General features: G+C 37.3%; 1 protein-coding gene across 11 annotated transcripts in view; it reads right to left on the reverse strand.

Moving 5' to 3' along the window:
- The window catches only part of CCDC171 (coiled-coil domain containing 171), a 155417-nt gene that overhangs the window by 130502 nt on the left and 3788 nt on the right, over positions 1–21127 (reverse strand). For all 11 annotated transcript variants that reach the window (XM_068177037.1, XM_068177042.1, XM_068177040.1 and 8 more), the window contains exons 3-6: positions 15516–15648; positions 13833–14007; positions 11217–11314; positions 8768–8914 (exon numbers count right to left, since the gene is read on the reverse strand). In XM_068177037.1, coding sequence (XP_068033138.1) covers positions 8768–8914; positions 11217–11314; positions 13833–14007; positions 15516–15648 — 553 coding nt within the window. The remainder of the gene's footprint in view (positions 1–8767; positions 8915–11216; positions 11315–13832; positions 14008–15515; positions 15649–21127) is intronic.

Consider the following 21127-nt stretch of genomic DNA (forward strand, 5'->3'; position numbering starts at 1 on the left):
AGAAACAAATCTTTTTATTCAAGATAAGACACTGTCAGAGATCTGACAGAACTACCACTTATTTTTTGTATTATTCAAAGCTGAAGATGAAGAGTAAACTGTGTTTTTTCCAAAAGCCTCAGAAGATTACTCAGGCAAACCTTAATTTTATTTTGCCAGTCTATATACTATATTCAGAAGACTGGATACTTAAAAAAGCCTGCAGAAAAACTACAGATGTGAATTGATGAAGTCATGTAGATGCTGACTGTGGAGTACTGAATATTCTTTTTCCTCTGCTCTATGACTACCTTCCTGAAGCTTATGGTTCACCATAGCTCTAGCAAATTTAAACTAAGTCAGATGCCAGCAAATAATTGAGAAATTAGTCAGAAAAAAACCCAAAACTTCATGAAAGACATCAAACCAGCCACTACTGCTTAAGCATGGTTAATTAATACAGAATTATTAATAGAAAGAAATTCAGATTTGCTCTAAGGAGAAGAATCTTCATAACTCAGTCTATCAAACTGCACATCAGCCATAGAATTTGCACCTGTATTCAAGGATGCATTTGAAGACTCAGTTGGGAAGAACACAGCTGCAACAAAATGCCATATAGAAAATCTATTCTATTTTGCTGATAGAGTCTCAAACAGGCTCTGCTGATACCTATGTGCACTTCCCTTCACAGTGAGAAGCTGCATACTCCACCAGTGAGAACAATCTATTACACGTTCTATGAGTAGAAGAAAAATGTCAGTGGCGAGTCTAACCTGAAAAACTATGGTAAAAGTTCCAAAAAGATAAACAGGAAGGAGTTTTGTTTTCCTGTCTGACAAACAGAAAGTCAGTGGCATCAGAAACCTGTTAAACAGGCAAACCTCTTTGAATCAAATTAAAGGTGAGAATCAGTATCCTTACTAAATCACATCTGAAAATTTTACACAATGCCGTACAAAAAAGAAGATGTGTGAAAACCATCTAGAGTAAGCTTGCAGGCCACAGACATACAGATCATAAGCTTGTATCTGGGAGTCAAATGGGAATACATACTAGTTTAACATGGAAGGCTTCTTGTCAGGTCCAAAACCATCTCAAAGATGGACCAAAAAGCAAGTTCTCCACTGATTACAAAGTGTTTGCTCATCCAACAAAGAAAACATTGGTTATTCAAAAAGATTCAGTCACTTGTTACTTTCATGTGCACCTAACATGATATATGAAGGCAGACATCTTACTTAAGATAGCAGGCACAAACTCATGGAATTTCTGAAGTTTCCTTAGATATTCAAGCTGATTTATTTCAGCCTTAATTTACAGAATGTGAAAAATAGTTGCACACTTTTCATAAATTTAGAAAGGTTTACTAAACCTTATCAAAAATACAACAGAAGACTGAAGAGATAAAATAGTACGACGCCAGGAGCAAAGGATTTTCCGCACCATGTGTTCGCCCACAAAATGGAGGTTTTGCCTTTTAACTCTTTTGCCTCTCCCAAAATTCTGTCCATCAACTCCTTTCTTTGCTGTCAAGTGGTGGAGATCACTTCCTCAAAGCCTGATTGGAGGTCAGTGTCACCATAGTGACAAGCCGACCCTCCCAAATGTCTCAACCCCTGCTGTCCCTTGATAACAACGCAAGGGGGTAAAACATAACTATAAATCTATAAAACTTTTCTTAACCTACATACATGATACTTATCTGTTAATTGAGAGAGTCAATCATTGCATTGCTCATCTATCACAAAGAACAAAGATAGCTGGGATCAGTTTCCATGATAGCACAGAGAGAATTTTGACTTTTGATAAACAGTAAATATAAGTGACTAAGAAAAATTCAATGCCAGCATTCAAACTTGTGGGCAAACATGCTTTATGTTTAATCTCTTAAGGCTCAGTAACTTTTTTCAGTGTGACATTGCATATCAGTGCTAATGTGGAGACATTTTCTTTAAGCTTACAGTTTGCAACACCATATTCCAAACTGTCCTTTGTGACTTCCACTTTTTTGTCCCTTACATTTGCTTGAAGTGCTGCAATATTTGTGAGTACTGGTGTACTCCAAACTGAAAGCATTAATTTAGTATCCTACATGACACATGGTTCAACACCACATTTGCTGTTAGACATTCAAAATTATAAAAAAAATACCCTTTATCAGATAAGCAAACAGTAGAGGGGAAAAAGACAAAGATACATTTGAAACACTTGCTAAGCTTAGATACAGTAATGGAAGTAATTTTTCTTTTTTTCTGCTTCTATTTAAACCCCTTCTGCAAGATGTTTCATTTATCAGGATCCTTACACTTATGAAAGGTTTAGGTCCAACCATATGTGAAATGATCAGCCAAGACATTTTCACGTGAAGAGGACAGACATGTACCTCATACCTGGATCACCATTCAACCATTCTGTTTGTGTGTTTCCATATTCAGACTCAGATATTTTTCCTACTTAAAAGCATTTCCCTATGGCTCAAAGTTCAAATCAAGGGGTCTAAACACTTCTATGGGAGATGAGCTGACCACTTCCACCTAGTGTTAGAAACACTGATACCGCTTGATCATGGTAAGGTGGAGCCATCTCCTGTCCAGAAAATAAACAACCTTTAATAACTATAAAGTTACTTAAATACAAACAATTCTTAACCACTGAAGTAAATGTTCTTTCAGCCTGGCAATGTGGATAACCCTCACTTATTAAGTACATATTTCCTGTACTTAAGGTCTAGAGAAATATATGTGACAGAATAAGCATGCTTGACTTGCATGACACTGGATAAACAGTTACACTGGCATGGGAGGTACAAGATAAGCCATATGCTTGACTTCAGGTTAAAGAAAGGGTAAAAACAACTAGGAGTGCTAAACTCATACAGTTTGGCTGCCTTTGAATAAAGTCCAAGTCCATTCCAATCTGCTACTGAGATGCAGCTGGAGAAGCCATCTGAAATGCTCACCAGTGCCCAGTAGATTAAGTAAATACCTTTACATGAACTGACACTGTTACTCAATACAAGCATGTAGACAAAAGACTCATGTGACTTGTTGCTAACTCCTCATGAGGGCTACATAAAACACTATTGAAACAAGTTTGATCTGAAAGTAAGATAAGACTAACCAGTCTTCAAACTGGACTTCATTAGTATCATGACACAGGAGATTATGAAGAGGAAGCTCCTCTCTGAGATGAAGTCCATTAGTACAGAATCATAAAATAGTTTGTGCGCAAAAGAACACTAAAGATCACCTTCCACTAAGCCATCTCACTCAAAGCTCCATCCAACCTGGCCTTGAACCCTGCCAGGGATGGAGCATTTACAACATCTACTAGTTCCAGTGCCTCACCATCCTCATAGTAGGGGAATTCTTCATAATATCTAATCTAAACCTACTCTCAGTTTAAAGCCATTTCCCCTTGTTCTATCACTACGTGACTTGTAACAAGTCTTTCTCCAGCTTTTTTGTAGGCTCCTTTCGGTACTGGAAGGCTGCTATAAGGTGTCCCCAGAGCCTTCTCTCCTCCAGGCTGAACAGTCCCAACTCTCTCAGTAGGCCTGTACAGGACAGGTGCCCCAGTCCCCTGATGATTTTTGTGGCTCTCCCTCCTATGGGCTTACTCCAACAGGTCCATGTGTTTCTTATGTTGGGACCCTACTGCTGGATGCAGCACTGCAGGTAGAGTCTCTCCAGAGCAGAGCAGAGGGGCAGAATCCCCTCCCTCACCCTGCTGGCCACACTGCTTTGGATGCAGCCCAGAATGCAGATGGGTCTCTGGGCTGCGAGTGCACATTGCTGGGTCCTGTCCAGCCTCTCATCCCCATCAGTATCCCCCAGGTCTTTCCCTACAGGGCTCTCACTCTATTATCTGCTCAGCCTGTATGTGTACTTGGGATTTCCCTGGGGCAGGTGCAGGACCCTGTACTTGGCCTCGCTGAACTTAAAGAGGTTTGCATAGACCCACCTCTCAAGCCTGTCAAGGTCCCCCTGAATGGCATCCCTGCCTTCCAGTGTGTCAACTGCCCCTCAAAACTTAATCTTGTCAGCAAACTTCCTGTGGGTGCACTTGATCCCACTGTCCATGTCACTGACAAAGATGTTAAAAAGCACTGGTTCCAATATCAATCCCTGGTTGACCACTGCTCTCCACTTGGACATCAAGCCATTGACCATAACCCTTTGAGGGCAACCATCCAGCCAATTCCTTATGTACCAAGTGTTGCAGTCACCAGATCCATGTCTCATCATTTTAGAGACAAGGATGTTGTATGGGACACCGTCAAAAGCTTTGCAGAAATCATTATGTCAGTGGGCTTGTCACTCAAGAAATATAACTTTGGAGCCACCGGAGAGTTCCCATTATAAAACCTGTGATGCTTGGAATCCTCTAAGTATATGGTACTATATATTTTTATCTAGAGAAAGTATACCTCTTTGGATATATACCCATATATATATATACACATAAGTATACTACTTGCTAAGCATGTAGTAACTAATACATGACAGTCACAGCATCTAGAATTCCTGGATTACAGTTATGCACTGTGGACACTCTAGAAAGCAGAAGATTAAGTAGGGGTAAGCTGGTTTTGGTTGCGATCTAAGTTTCATGTTTCACTAACACAGACAGTGTGAGAAATAAGCCCACAACCTTCAAGTATTGCACATACATATACTTCAAACAAATACAGATATTAACAATTCCCCAAGCCCTCTTTGCATCATAGCAGCATTATCAAGCTAATACAAGCATACATGTTTAGCACCACATGTCAATATACATAGTGGAGGCAAGGGAAGTAGAAAAGGCAATGTGAAAGCTAAGGAAATAGTCTAAATGGAAACTAGAAATCTCAGCAATATACTCAGTCTCAGAAATTAGAGTTTGAAATGTGTAAACTAATAATTTTGTTTCTTGTGGTAAAGTCCACATTCTCATTGCAAAACCACTTTCCCACCCATCTTTTTGGCTGAATACATCATAAGAAACATTATTTTTATATGACAAGTTTTCTTGTCTTGTCTTTTTCAAGTATTTCCCAAGAATTCTCATTAGCAATTGAGCTAAAGGTTAAAATAAAAGACATTGGTTCTGGAAAATTGATTATCATAAATAATATTATTTTGATGAGTTCAATAGCAATATGTCAATAATTTATTTAGCTACTGATTTTCAGGCCAAAGAGGCAGAATGATATCTGATCATCTAGTTCTCAATCTCAATTTTTCTGCCACAGTGTGTTTTCTACATCAGAAGCAGTCAGAATCTATGCAGCATATTGGTATCACGGCAAACTAGAAAACTAGTAGGTTAGACAGTGCAGCAACAGTTATCTTTCAACTGAAAAGTTCACAGAAACTTGTCATTATTCTTTCACTTAATTTCTAACTCTGGAAACTAGGAATTTCCTCTTTTTGACCGTGATCAGAGTAATCACTGAAGGATAAAACCAGACTAATATTTGAAGAAAAAAAAAAGAACTAAAAAAAAAAACCAAAATGGGGGCCAGGTAGGCTTTTTGCACATTCCTTTCTTTATAACAGTCTGTTGGATATACTTCTTCATACAAGTGTCATTGTTCTAAAAGAAAAAAAAAATTATATATATATTTAACATTTCCTTCCATTATCAAGACCCAACTATTTTCCCATGGATTTGTCCCTCACATCCAGCAGAAGGTAGGAAAAGAACAGATTTGTGAACTCCAGAAAACATTAATCTCCACTGCTTTTCAAGTAGCATATAATAAAATATTTTAAGATTGGGGTTTAAGTAGAAGTACACTACTCCTCACACAATTACCTTAAGAAGTTTCTTCTCATCATCAAGAACTTAAGTACATATTTGCTAACCAAATGATCATTAACGTGAGGTACTCAGCATGGAAATGGAAGGTATGTATCCTATATCTACCAACTTCAAGCTATAAGCTAAGAATTCTATGAAGAGAGATAAAAAAAATACAGATCTACTTAATGAAAAAATGTAGACCATTCTGTCTGGGGTGTACTACTATAAGACTTCTGAATGGAAATTCAGCTGAACATCTGAATGGAAATTCAGCTTGGCTACTGATATCATGATGTGGATGAAGGGAGTTGTAGATGTTACACATCTAGTCTTTAATAAAGGCTTTGACACCATTTCCCACAGCGTACTTCTGGAGAAACTTGTTGCTTATTGTGTGAACGGGTACACTGCTAGATGAAGAACAAGCTGGATGGCCAGGCCCACAGAGTGGTGGGAATGAAGGTACATTCAACTGGCACCGGTGAGGCTCCCCAGGGCTCAGCACTGGGGCCAGTCTTGTTTACTATCTTTATTGGTGATCTGCATGAGGGGAATGAATGCACTTGCATTTGCAGATGACACCAAGTTGGGTTGGAGTATTGATCTGCTGTAGGGTGGGAAGGCTCTGTAGAGGGAGCTGGAATGGCTGGAGAGATGGGCCAAGACCAGTGTCATGACATTCAACAAGGCCAAGTGCTGAGTTCTGCTCTTTGGCCACAACAACCCCAGGCAGCACCATAGGCTGGAGCCAGAGTGACTGAAAAGTGGCCCAGCAGAAATGGACCTGAGGGTGCTGATGACAATGGCTGAACATGAGCCAGCTGTGCCCAGGTGGCCAAGAAAGCAAAAGGCATCCTGGCCTGTATCAGCAATAGTGTGGCCAGCAGGACCAGGGCAGTGATTACTCCCCTGTACCTGACACTGGTGAGACTAAACCTCCAATCCTGTGTTCAATTCTGGGGCTCTCAATTCAAGAAGGACATTGAGGTGCTGGAGTTATGTGCAAGCAGGGCAACAAAACTGGTGAACAGTCTGGAGCAGAAGTCCTATGTGGAGTGACTGAGAGAGCTGGGAGTGTTTAGCCTGAAGAAAAGGAGGGTCAGGGGTGACCTTATTACTCTCTACAACTGCCTGAAAGGAGGCTGTAGCCAGGTGGGAGTCAGTCTCTTTTCAAAGGTAACAAGCGACAGAATGAGAGGAAATGGCCTCAATTTATACCAGTGGAAGTTTAGATTAGATATGAGGAAAAAATTCCTCATGGCAAGGGCTGCAAAGCATAGGAGGAGGTTGCCCAGTAGAGTCACCATCTACAAGATTACTGTAGGTCCTTTCGGGTAATTACACATAGGCAATTTACTTCTAAGATGGTAGGGTGAGATGCAAGCTGCCAACAGGATATGTACTGATGTCTAACCTAGTTTGATTTTTTTGAGTCAAGGACTTGTGCTAATTTTCTTTAACTTCAAATGCAAGAGGTTTCATCACATACTTTTCCTTAATCACTGCTTAAATAGCTATCCGTATCAATAAGTTATGCGAGACTCATTTTTCTGCAGACTTAGTATGTTTTCTTACATTACTAAGATAATCAGAAAATTAAAACAGTTTAACAAAAATTTAGAAGCCAAAAAAAGATATTTTTTCTGATTATGGTTAGTAGGTAGCATTTCCCTAATAAGACCATCATTAGGGTATAGCAACTGCACATTTTCAAGGAACTGCATCCTTTCTTTTCAAATTTACAGCTGGTGGGTATATTCAAAGTATTTAAAAAGATAAATGATTTGCTGCCTTTCTCTTCCTCCTTTAAGCTCATGACTTCTCTGTTAGCATACAAAAAGCCATGAGGTCATAAGAAGAGTTCTTACTCTAGTACAAGGAAGCAAAACTTGGTGCTTTTTAAAAGGGCTATTGGAACTTCACAGTATGCAACACATTCCAGCTGAAAGCAATTCCACTTAGGCCAATAAGTGCAGCTCAAAATACATGACAATAGATTTCCTGTAGAATTCTTTGAGGGCACAAAGCTCTACCTTGTTGGTCAATAAGTCAATGTTTTTAGTTGATGAGCTTTGATCTTCCCTGTAGGAATTTTCTTTTGTGCTTCATCTTTAATGCAGGACTCTACCTACCTAAAAATCAACACTTAAAACATTTATTTTGCATTTAAGAGAAAAACAACAGGGAAAAAAACACAGCTGAAAACCATGTCACTTGTTTCTTTAAGGTTTAATATTTAAGAAGTGACACTTCTTTTAAATTCATTGCAGAAAATATTTAACAATGCCTTTGGTAGAAAACATACATCAGGATAAAGAATTGTCCACTCAGTATGATTTTCTGCAATGACAAATGTTCTACAAAGCAAGTCTTGGTCGAGACTGTACGAACATATAACATAACTACTACAAAACCTATTAGTTGACAAATAAAATATTGAAACTTAGGAGGAAAATAGCTGGTTAGTGTAAAGAGCCTGTTTACAAGATATTATTCTCAAATATTAGAGACTTCTAAAACATGGGTGTCACTCAACAGAGAGGAAAACTAAACCTGCAGTAACAAATTCTAGTAACTAACTCTAGAAGGAGGCTGCTGTAAGACCACTGTGATCTTTCAATATTCTACTCCCTGCCCTAGCACATCATCTGGTAATTTTTGCAGCTCCAGCAGATTCTCCACCAGAAATCCATTAAACCAAAAATATAAGAAGATAGACAAATTAAGACTTTAGATTTCCTGAAGTAAAATTAGCCTTGTTTTCACACTTACATAAACCTTTTCCTATCTGATGTTTAAACACAAGTCTCAAGCCAAGCTCCAAATAAAAGTGGCATTCAACTGTTCAGCTGTTTCTGCAAAACAGATGTTCAATATTTTGTTCATCAAGTACACAGAATTTCAGCCTAACTGGAAGGCTCCATCCCTCAAAAATGAAATTGCTTAGTGTCAGTGCTTGTTGAGACTAATAGCAATAGTCAAAAAGCCTTACTTCAAGTTCCTTTAAAAGTCTCTTCTCTCGTTCAGTGCTGCATTTAAGTTCATTGGCCTGGCATCTCAGCACCTCATTACAGCCACTGTGTTCCAGTTCCACGTATCTCAACTTCTTGCGTATATTTTGCAGTTCACTATTCAGCTCCTAGAAAAGAAATAAGACATTAAGTGTTACTTTTGCTAAGATAAAGCACAAAGATCAAAACAAGAAAGACTGCATCAGAACAGGTTAATAAAATCTAACACATCGGCACACATCAAGCATTTACCCAACAACAGACGTTCTTCATTCACCGCCAGATAACATATGTTGGCTCACAACTCACTACAAACATGACCTTCTACAGTAATACAAAAATCAGAGCCAATTCTCTACAGGAAATTTTTCTCTAAAGAAGTACAAGGCTGCTCCTCCAATCTGTTCTCTCTCGCAGCTCAGTGGCAATGGTAGAGAGGGAAACAGTTAAGTGCAATTGATGAAATGACAGAACTTTTTCTTTGTTATTATTCTAACTGTTAGAACTTCAAATCATCAGACATTTGTTGAAAGTTACTCCCATAGAATAAATATTCTTAATTTCTACTATTCTGAGGACTTTTCTCAGAAATGGAATTATAAAATTAGTTACGTGAACTATGAATTTCTTGGAAAGATAAAATAACTAAGCTGTTCCTCCCCACAATTTCCGCCTTTGGAAGTTGAACCAAGATACAGGTTGGTGTAATTACTAACATTATTGGACTCAGCAGCTCTGTGTAGTCACTACTACAAAATCCTCATTCATGCCACACCAGACATGGAGGAAAGTAGCCAAATAATGAGCCCCCAGTAGCCTAGCGCATATTTAAGCTGGGGATTCCAGAAGTCTTAAAAAAGAATAGCTTTGGTCCAGTGGACAGGAGTAAGCTTTTCCATAACTAGCATCAGAAACAAGTAACAAATCCAGTGACTTAGCTGGGAGACCTTTTGAAAGCCAATTACTTTCCACGCAAAACACAGAAAGATTATCATAAATCCTCCTGTTCCTTTATTCCTATCATTTATCATGGCAAGAGACATTTTGTGAAAATAAACTGGCTGGTCTATAAATTCTGCTATTACTCTTACATCACATAATCTTGTTCCTGAAAATTACTAATCATAAGGCATCTGCAGAGCAAGAAGGAGAAGGAAAAGAAAATGAATTATTCATAAAGAATGATTCTGGAAGATTGAAATTTGACAGAACCATGTTTATACATGAAGATAAAAGAAATATTAGTCTTTTCCAAAGTCTAAAACAAATTTTAGAAGATCTTCATGACTGAAGGTAGAAAGTTTTGGCCTCTTAAACATGACACGAAGGGATTCATGACACCCTTATTAACACCTAGTGCCACTCCATTATCACCATCTAGTAACTGAAAAAATTAATTAATTTTCTCTTTTTTCATGTGGAGGCACTAAATCTTCTAACTTTGCCTGTAATACCAAGACAATGAAGAGGTTTCTTCCCATCAGCATGCAAAAGAAGTTATTTTTACTCAAATTTACAACTACTCTCATCTTTTCTGTATTGGAAAGATATAGAAATATTTCTCTTCAAATTTATCTTCCACATATTAACAGAAGTGAGCTATGAAAAGTGCACATGAAATAAGTAATACATAGCTTCCTGGAAAAATACTACATCAAGACTTCAAAAAACTGACATGAATAATACATCAAGCTTGTTAAACAAGTCAACATGACTTCAGAATCTTGAAGTCTCTGAACTTTTTAGACATGGTATAACTCTGTCAGACTTTTCCTGCAGTTACCTGCACTTAGAAGGTTCAGGAAGAAACGTATTTCACCATGCTAAAAAAGAAACACCTTTATATATACATGTGTACCTGCATGCCACATACACACTCACTACACATATTTGCTTATCAAAAACATGGCTGGTCAATTGATTTAGAGTATGTATAAACAACACAGTTTCACAAATAGTCCAAGGAAAAACTGAGTGCTTCTGAGAAGGAATACTATATTCTGACTCACCACAAGATGATGCTATTGCATTTACTATTGAACTCCAACATCTTTTACCATACACCAAACACAATGCTAAGCACACTCAATATAGCACAACACAAAACTTTCTCTGTTAGAAACCAGAGAGGATTACTTTACCTCCATATCATAGAGACACATTTTACTAGATTAAACTGACTTAATTTCTATGCCTACCTCAGCATTTTCATAGCTAAGTTCAGACTTGTAGTTCACAAAGCACAGGTTTAGAACCAGGATCTGCCATTCATGTTTAGGATCTTGCTTCTACATACATATTAAACCATTCCAGTCATTATCTCATGCAATTATTAATACACCATACCAGTAAAACAGCTGCTACTTTGTTTCTTTCTTTAAGAAGGAATACATATTCATTGTTATAAATTCTACTCATATCGTCCTTCACCTTTGCAAGTCTTTGCTGTTCTTCTTCCCACTTCTGTTGAGCATTATGAAACGTTTTCTCAGTCTCTGTCACTTTCTGCTGAAGGTTTTCATTGAGTACTATTGTTTACAGAAAAAGAGAAAGAAAAAAGGTAGAAGCAGCATGGCATAACTTATCCAGAAAAAAACCCCAAACACATAATGATCATCAGTTCTTTTGTGTATTTTGATACCCTGTGGAACACTGCAACATTAACTCTCCATCACTGGAGAGCACCATCTTCACTAAGAAGAAACCAGCAAATTTTGTGTTCCTATCATATCTTTCCCACAAGAACACGTGAATATTTGAGAGATTTTAAAAATGAAAAAACTTTTTTCTCTTGGAAAAGGATAAAAAACTGAGATAATTCTTTGTGTGCCCCTTCTGAATCAGCATATTCTGTGATTCTGTGAAATGACATCTTTATAGAATGGAGGACTTAATTTCAGATTTCTGCATTTTGCCAGATTATTTCCAAATGTAATTTTTGATATAGGTATTAGTCTGTATCAATTAAATCTGAGCTCAGTTTAAATGACAGTAAAGATAGGCACCTGTTCCATGAAAGAGACTGTAGATAAACCTAAGGCAGGTTGGGTCATCAGGCAAAGATTTAGCTTTTCCAAGGAAACGTAACTACTCCTCAAGACAATTAAATCTTCAGCCCATAAATTACCTGAGATGGGGAACATTGTATACACACTTCTGTGAAAGCTTAAATGCCATGGAAACCTTCATAACCTGTAAGCAGCTTTATAGGAGAAAATATTTTACAACAGCTTTTTCATTTTACTGAATACCACTAGCTGCATTGGCATTTAAGTCATCATAATTTTGCAACAGGATTTTATTTCAAATCCATCCCAGTTTTCTGGCATTTCTTCTTAGTCAGAAAAGAATGAAATGAAGACAGCATATTAAGATGACACAGAGAATCAGTGGACAGAATGATAGGAAAGGGCTGTAAGATGGTAGAAAATCAACCCTAAAAAAGAACAGCAGAAAAAAAATCTGGAGAAAACACTTAAGGGTACAAGGCACAAATGAAGCATTCTACCTGAGGAGATAATGCTGGAGTAATACCAAAGCATCATGTGATGTGAGAAAGGCTCCAATTGACAAAGGAACAGAAGCAGAAAATTACTAATTGCTAAAAAATTAAGCAGCAAAACTGTAATTTGGTTTCTTTGGCACTTGCCACAGACATAAGAAGTTTGAGAAATTTCAGCCAATGGAATTTGACATCAATTGACAGACTGCAAATTATTGACTATGGTATTGAAAGAAACTAACACACATGTGCACTTAAGAAGATATCCCCTGCCTCTGTAAAGCCTCTCCTATCCCCTTTTTGCTCTCCAGTCCCCTCAACACATGTTAGCCCAGTCCATTCAGGAAAGTGACAGGAAGCCAAGCAGACTAGGTTCACTGTGCTGTGGTTCTATCAGCATCAGTCCTGCCTCTTGGTACCTGAAGGGCATGACTCTTATACACTGGCAAGGAAACCAGCACACATGGAAGGAGACATGACTTTACTCTAGGTGAGAAACTACCATTTCAAATCTTCCATTTGTAATCACAGAGAAATTTCCAAAGGGGAAAAAATGCCTTCTTCCAGATTGCAATCCATAAGATTCACTATCTTTCATGTGTTTGCAATCCCTAAGATTTTTGATTAGTCATGTGTTCACCAAAGGAGTGAAAGTTCAGCTTTCCCAACATCTTAAAAATACTTGTTACTTTAAGTACTTGCAAGATCCAGATTCTGTTTCAGTTCTTGGAAGGTTAAAATCTTCAAGGAGTACTCCAAATTCTTCATTGAATATCAACAGCACATCAAAACTCACAGATACATCTCCTGTACTAGATTAAATAGATATAGTAGTTTAGGTAACCAAAAATGCACCTCATTTCCTAGTAAGAATGAAACCTCTCTGTTTGAGGAATATAAAGGAAATCTGAGTTTCTGAATACAAAAGTAGTAGGAAATAAAAAGTCTACGTAAAAACCTTCCCTTCTACATACTACTGTCACAACACACATTACTATAAAAAAAAGAAATAAAATCATTGAGAAGAAAATAAACCAGACATGAACAATGAAAAGCTTGAAACATTTGAAAAGATGAAAGAAAATATACATATGATGAGAAGTTCTGGAAAAAAATCTGCTGGAAATAGTGCAAACAAATGAGCAGGAATTAATTTTTTCTATTCTTTTTTCTTCCTTTTTTTTTTTCCTCTGAAATTGAAAAGGAAGAACTACTGAACACAGGGATAACCGGGATGTGAAGATGGCCACCATGATTACAATTCCGTACACAGACAGCACTGAAGGAAGAAGTAACAAAAGGTGATAAGCAAGAGGAAAGAAGGGCTGGAAGGGTTAACCAGTTAGTTCTAATCCACACATGAGACAGTAAGAGTTTTGTGAACTCTTATGAGTTTTCAAAAGCAGATGGACAAGAGATGGGAAGACAGATTCAAGAAAAACAGCAGTAAACTAGAAAATGTAATTAAGTCCCTGCTTCTGACTTACCTCAATGACATGAAACAGACTTAGCCTTTATTTCATCTTTACTTCTTTGAAACCTACCTTGCAGTTCCACAAGTTTGTTTTTTGCATCACTTAATTCTTCTTCTGCAGTACACATTTTCCGATGGGCACTTTTTCTGGCAACTGCCAATTCATACTTCAGACCTTGTCGAATGGCCTCTCCTCTCTCAAATTCTGACCGTAATTTGATTATCTGTTTCTCATAGTTGGACACCTAGAAAATAAATTTCACAAAACTGCTAACAATGTTCTCTTGAAGAAGTAGAATGTGTTACAGAAATATACCTACAGAATATTTTTAAAAGGTACTTGGAATCACATTCATAACTGCCATCTTATTCCACTTGAATTTGAAATACAATCTTGCAACTGCATGTTTATGCACATTTTGATACTTCACTGGTTTTTGCGAACTGATTCTTTTCCTAGATGAACTTCATGTACCTTAAACATACCCCTCCATTTTTCAAAAAATATGCTACCTTAAAAAATTATTCATATATTACTGTCATCTTCCTGCACCCCAGAGGAAAAAAATGCCATAAGAGAAACATTATATTCCAGACGATTTTCTGGTAACATTCAGAACAATCATATTGGGATACTAGACTATCAGACATCTAGTAACTCAAAAATATACATACAAGCATAAAATTCAGTCCAATAATGCTCAGTAGTCAAACAGCCTTTAATGCTAACACACAACAAACTAAGAATAGAAAACACTTTCAAAAGGGATCTTATACAGGCTGAGAAAAAATCTTTGCTGCCAAAAACTGGATTCAGAAAACCAAGTTCAAGATATTTCAACACAAGAAGATGGAAAGTAAAATACATATTCCTTCAGAACATCTACAAAGTAGCAATATTCTTGTCAATGAGAATTTCATACATGGGAAATCACTCACATTACAAAGGATTTCCTTGATGTTGTTGCAGCAAACTAGTACTGAAATGAAGTAGCATTAAGAATATATTCAATTAATCTTTTCTTTAGTCTGACTATCAGTTCCCCCACTAACAAACACAGGAAAAGGTGGGTGCTGAGTTGTAGTCAGTTTCAGTATATTGCTGCTAGGCACACTTCCCACATTTGCTAATGCCAATCTGGCAGTTGATAATCTGGTTTAAACTATGCTGCTGAAGAAGTATTATTAGTACTATAGGTAGCGATTCTGCTCTAAGCAAACTCCCAGGAGAAGTTGATGTGGGTGTTCATTCATCTGGTTTTGGCTAAATACAGCCAATAGAACAAGTTTGTTGTTCCATGTACATTTATTATCTGGGTATGTACCCAAATTGAGAGATGCCTCCTTCTCCCACAATGACTTGCTCTTATGCTTCAGTTACACTGTTATTTTCCCACTGGCTTATCAACAGTGGTGTCATTGCAAAAAATAGATCAATGGAACTATCTGGATTGAAACAAACAAACAAATAATCAATCAATCTTACATTAAGCTCGGGGTGCACAAGATTCTTCTGCATTTTGCTGTTGAGAAGTGCTCGAGTTACTTACCACATCTTTAACTATTAACAATGTCAGCAGAGTTGCTTACAGTATCTATGACAGGTATGAGAGGTCTGTACAATGACACCTTCCTTCATATTTTCCAGTTATGGACTATGCTTTTGATCCACCATCTAAGAATATTACTTCAATGAAACAAGACGACATTTATTCCAGGAGTAAAATGAGGCAAATGAAAAAGAAGTTCTTACTTCTTGATTGTGTTGAATAGTTAAGTCCAAGTTTTCTTTTTTAGCTTGAAGAAGTTTCCATTTCAGACCTAAACCAGCATCCAATTTCAATTCATTGCTCTTCTGTAGTAACTCACATTTCTCATTATGTAGGCTGCAAAATAAAGAAAACATAAGCATTCCTTATAAGTTTTAATGTTCCCTTATTTCAATTATCAGACTGTGGGTCCAAAGCTCTATACATTCACTTAAGTAAAGATATGCCTACTGTTGCTTATTGGGCAAACTGTGAGAGATGTTGAAGCAGGAACTTATATTAGATATGCACTTTTAATTACCCTAAGTTGATTCAAGCATGTTTTTCATTATTGTTCATTATTTTTATTATTGATCCAATAAACTTCCAGGATGGTTTAAACCATCATTTCAATAACATATATTAAAATGACTAGCAAGTTTCTGTCTCTCTCTTCAGTAAGGCTCATTTTTTAACATGGACTACTGTCTCAAAAACATCACTATCATAAAACAAATGCATAAATGTGGAATAAATCTCACTCTTCCACATTTTGTTTTCAAAAATATATACATCTAAACTACAGATAAACAATTGTTCACAAACAAAATACAAACTAAAGGTCTAGTCCTCTAAATTATCCTGTTATTTCCACTACTTTATCAGCCAAAAGAAAAGCTACTTGGCAGGTAACAGGATTCACCTCTGAGCATCACAAGCTCAAAATAATCAAAACAAGCTTTTATGTAGAGAATGAAGAAATAGTATAAAAATATATATTTAATTAACTAGCTTAATAATCTTACAATCAATTATTATAACTCAAAGAGGACAACTCAAATTTCAGGAGCTGAAATTCAATCTTCACATTATTTGATATATGTCATTTTTCAAATAGTTAAAGCTATGTAAGAATGGCTGTAACAATCAGTTGCTCCACACAAAAGTGAAAGCTGTCAGGGCCACTAAATATAAATTAAACTGTAAAAAGAAACATTATTAGATTAAACAAAAAAGTTGGCATCATTTCATGCAGAGCTGAAGATACTAAAATAGCTTATATTGGTCTACATGAAGTCTTAAGTATTAATCATAAAAAGAACACTTTAATAAATTCCAGTACACTGGGTTTTTCTAAATTAAAAAAATGTATCACTTTACTTCTAGATTTATGCACAGGCACCATTAACATTTTTCACAGCTAAAACCTTTACCTGATGATATATGTTTTCTCACATAAACTGACTGACAAAATGTCATCAACAAGTGGAACAGTGTTCTAAATTAAATGTAGCCTTTAAAGATATTAATAACAACAAATGATGAATTTTCAAGTTTTTAGCTGCAGCCTATAAATATTTTATAATTTAATAAATTCTGTCAAGTCTTCATTTAAAAACAAGACGGACTTCATCTGTGTGATCAGAATAATTGTACATCATCAGTACATGGTCACAGGAGTGCCATGTACTTAAAACAGTCTATATTTTTAATATATGTAGGAGATAAGGATCATTAAAACCCACATGTACTGCAAGAAAACCACTGGCACATTATTAGCTTTCAGTATTTACATACCCAGAGGAACCAACACATCTCAAAGGGCAAACAATCAGCAACCAGGTAAGTAAAATCCCATATCATTATTTTAAGCAACTCTTAGCTAATTCAATTAAGAAAATATGGTGGTAAGTCAGAAAGGAAGTAAGAAGAATCTGAACAGTGAGAGTGATGTCTTTTCACTCATCCTAAAATCATGAGCCCAACACTGTTAGGTGCTGAAAAGGGGTGACCTTTATAAGGACCCTTAGATGCACAATTCGCCAGGTGGAAAACATTGAAGATGCACACGTAGCATAACATGTGTACAGCTTTTATTTTTAGCAAATTAGCATATCTGACAAAAATCCCCAGTTAAAGATCTAAGTGTTAAGGTAATTTCCTCCCAGTTCAACCTTCAAATTCCCCTGTCTAAAGGAATTCTAGTTCCTTTAGACAGGAACTAAACTTTGTTTATGAAAATGTGTCTTGGAGAGCTAGTTTCAATCTTGGCATCCCCAAAAATTTAACGTTGGACCCCCAGGTTGGAGCCACTGAGGAATTTATTTTGTCTTCCTGTCTAATAGACTAGGTAAAATGCTAGCTACAAATACTATGACAGGCTACAGAGCTACAAATATATGTGTAAAGAGTATAGAAAATATATAAAAGAAAAAAAAAAGGCAAAAATAATTTAAGCATCAAGAGCACCTGTAAACTGTATAAAAGTTTGTTCGTGGACATCATATAATAGGTTTGGTAGACCTTTATTTTCCCATGGCTGGGGAAAACAGATGAAAGGCAGGTGTCTTATTCAAAGATTATACAAGAAGTATCTGTCTCAACTAAAGACACCCAAAAACCTGGTGGCACCAAGGTTAACAAAGCACAGCGTAGGGGGAGAAACAGGACCCAAACTGAAAGCTAGGGATGACTAATGCAAAGAACAAGGATTAAGGAAAGGGTAACCATTTTGATAGTTTGTGGGCAGCGAGGAGGCCATTGTGCTTACTTAAGCCTGATGATATTTAATACTTCTTGCAAGGAGAGCACCTTAAATGAAAGCAAGGGAACAACTTATTTTTGTAAAGTAATTAAAAGGAAACACTTTCAAATTTTTAAGGAAATTACCTTGGTTTTTATGGCAATCAGTTTTAAATAAAGCTCTTCCTTTCAACTCTTATATTAATTATCCAGAAAAGAAAAAAAAAAAAAAAAAAAAAAAAAAAAGAGTGCACTGGAGATACAAAAAGAGTGCACTGAAGATACCTGCACAATAAAACTTACTCAGAGAAAAATTTCACTATGTGCTTAACTGGACCAGTAGTGGGGAAAAAAAACACCACAAACATGTTACATGATACCACAATAGCAAATTAGGGACATTATAGAAATGAAAAATGTGCATAAGAGCATGAAGACAAACAGCATAACTGTAAGTACTGGGGGGAAAAAGCATTAAAAATAACTTTTTATGCACAACATAGGAATTCTTAATTGCCCACCTTATTTCTGTGGTATCTTCTTTAATCCTCCCAGCATCATCAGCCCTTGCAGTAAGTACTTTATGAAAGCTTTATACTACCTACTGTAGAAGAGTCTTCCTTCCATATTCATTTCCCAGTAAAAGTGGGAAAGCATAAAGTTCTTGGAAGCTTAAGTCACAAAATCAGGCAAAATCCCTGGAAAGTTTCAAATCATGTATGATTTGCAGTCTAAGAGGAAATCAGAGACTGCTTTGTACACCCATTTTCACATATTAATAGTTTGTTGATCATTGGTTTTGAATGAAAACACATATTTTAGCAACTAGAGCTTTTATCTAAGACACTCTTTTCGGTAGTACAAGACTCTTTAAGAAAGCACATGAACAGGTGAAAGCTTTTGAGCTCCACATCACAGAATGCTCAAAAATTCACATTCACTTCTTAAGTCAGTTAATTACAGTGAACAAAGAACATTACAGAGAAACAGTTTTCACTAGCTTTTCTTCCATATATGGCTGAAAATGTAATTTTGTATCAGAGAAACTTTCTTTCATTTACTATGTAGCAGTGTAATTATGCTAAACGTCTCCAGTTGAAGCAGTCTGTAGCCTAACTTCCTAACCAAAGTATCTATTCACTGAATTTTGCTATTTCTATACAACTGGCAGGATTTTACTATCAGATTTTAAATAGTGACAAATAGCTCTCCCAGTTAAGATAAACAGAATGAATTAAAGTTTACTTTAATTGTGCCACAGATCAAACACATATCAGGTTAGAAAAAATAAAAGCCATGTGCAACACTTATAACCAACCTCTACTCCCACAGCTATTGTAGAAAACCCTTCTGGAACTCCAGAACATTGTTCCCAAATGGAGACAAAAACTACCTCTGTCATGTCTCCTATGCCCGTGTGAGAATTCTTGCACATCAGATGGCAAGTATGCACACAGTGTGCACACCTGCAATGATGGACTGACTGCTGCCAAAAATTCAATATAATAACAAATTCCTTAACAGCAATGTAGCATTAAGAAGCAGTCATTCTTTATTTGGTCATATGCACAAGACAGTAGCTGCTCCTACACTTTTGCATGCTGAGTATAGGAAAGTTTCTGATTATGCACTGTATTTTACATACATATTCATTGATTGTCCCAGAATAAAAATACACATGATAATAATTTACCCATTATCATTTAAGTATTTTGTCCCTTCTTTACGCATGCATTCTTCTGTCCTGGGGGTCTCTTTGGTAGTCCATAGTGGTCAGGGACACCAATGTTACAGCTGACATAGTCAAGCTGGCAGGGCACTGGGGCTGGTGAACTTCCAGTTCTCCTTCTTACACAATGGCATTGTGCAGTTCCACAGGCCAATGGTTGTAGGAGAACAACCATTGTGTTAGCTCACCAGGTGTAGACCATTTATCATCCAGTGGATGACAACATCAGTGGACAAAGGAAGGGCTACAGATGGCATTTATCTGGGCTTCTGTAAAACCTTTGACACAGTCTTCCACAACATCATTCTCTCTAAATTGGAGAAATGGATTTGATGACTGGACTCATTTGCTGGTGGATATGAGATTAGTTGGACAGCAGCATCCAAAAGACAGTGATTAATGGCTCAGAGTCCCAAAGGACATCAATTACAGGTGGTGTCCTTCAGGATACATACTGAGACCAGTGTTATTTAGAATCTTCATTAACTGACGCTAGGTTGAGTCAGGGATAGAAAGAAAAGACTCCAGTCTTCAGAAGGTGAATTAGAAGGCTTTAATGAAAGTAGCGTGTCTTTTTATAATGTGACTTGCTAAGGTGAGACTGGATTGGTCTCAAAGTAAGAAGTCTTTCTCACACTATTGGTGAGCTATGAATAGTACACTCTGGAGAACTATATCTATAAACAACAGTTACAGAAAGAGAGATAATAATTCTTTTAATTATTTTCTTTAAGTTTCCCAGTCTCTGTCTCCAAGAAAATTATCTCTGTTCTTTCTTTGACTGAACTGAGAATATCCACACAGACAAAGGCATCAACTGCTCTCTGAACAAGTCTGCAGATGACACCAAGCTGAGTGGTGCAGCTGACACACCTGAAGGATGGGATGCCAACCAGGGGGACCTGGACAAGCTCAAGAAGTGGGCCCATGGGAATCTCAGGAGGCTTACCAAGACCAAGTACAAGGTGCTGCACCTAGGACAGGGCAAGCCCCAACACAGGCTGGGGATGAACAGATCAGAACAGCCCTGCCCAGAAGGACTTGGGGGTGCTGGGGGATGAGAGGCTGGACATGACCCAGCCATGGGCATTTGCAGCCCAGAAAGCCAAACGTGTCCTGGGCTGCATCCAAAGCAGTGTGGGCAGCAGGGCCAGGGAGGAGATTCTGCCCCTCTGCTCTGGTGAGACCCCAACTGCAGTGTTGCATCCAGCACAGGAAGGACATGGACCTGTTCAAGCATGTCCAGAGGAGGCCCAAGATGAGAGCGATAGAGCGCCTTTCCTGAGGTGAATTGGTGAAAGGCTGAGGGAATTGGGTTTGTTCACCCTGGAGAAGAGAAACTTCAGGGTGACCTAACTGTGGCCC

This window comes from Anomalospiza imberbis, chromosome Z (genome assembly GCF_031753505.1).
Source record: "Anomalospiza imberbis isolate Cuckoo-Finch-1a 21T00152 chromosome Z, ASM3175350v1, whole genome shotgun sequence".
NCBI lineage: Eukaryota > Metazoa > Chordata > Aves > Passeriformes > Viduidae > Anomalospiza > Anomalospiza imberbis.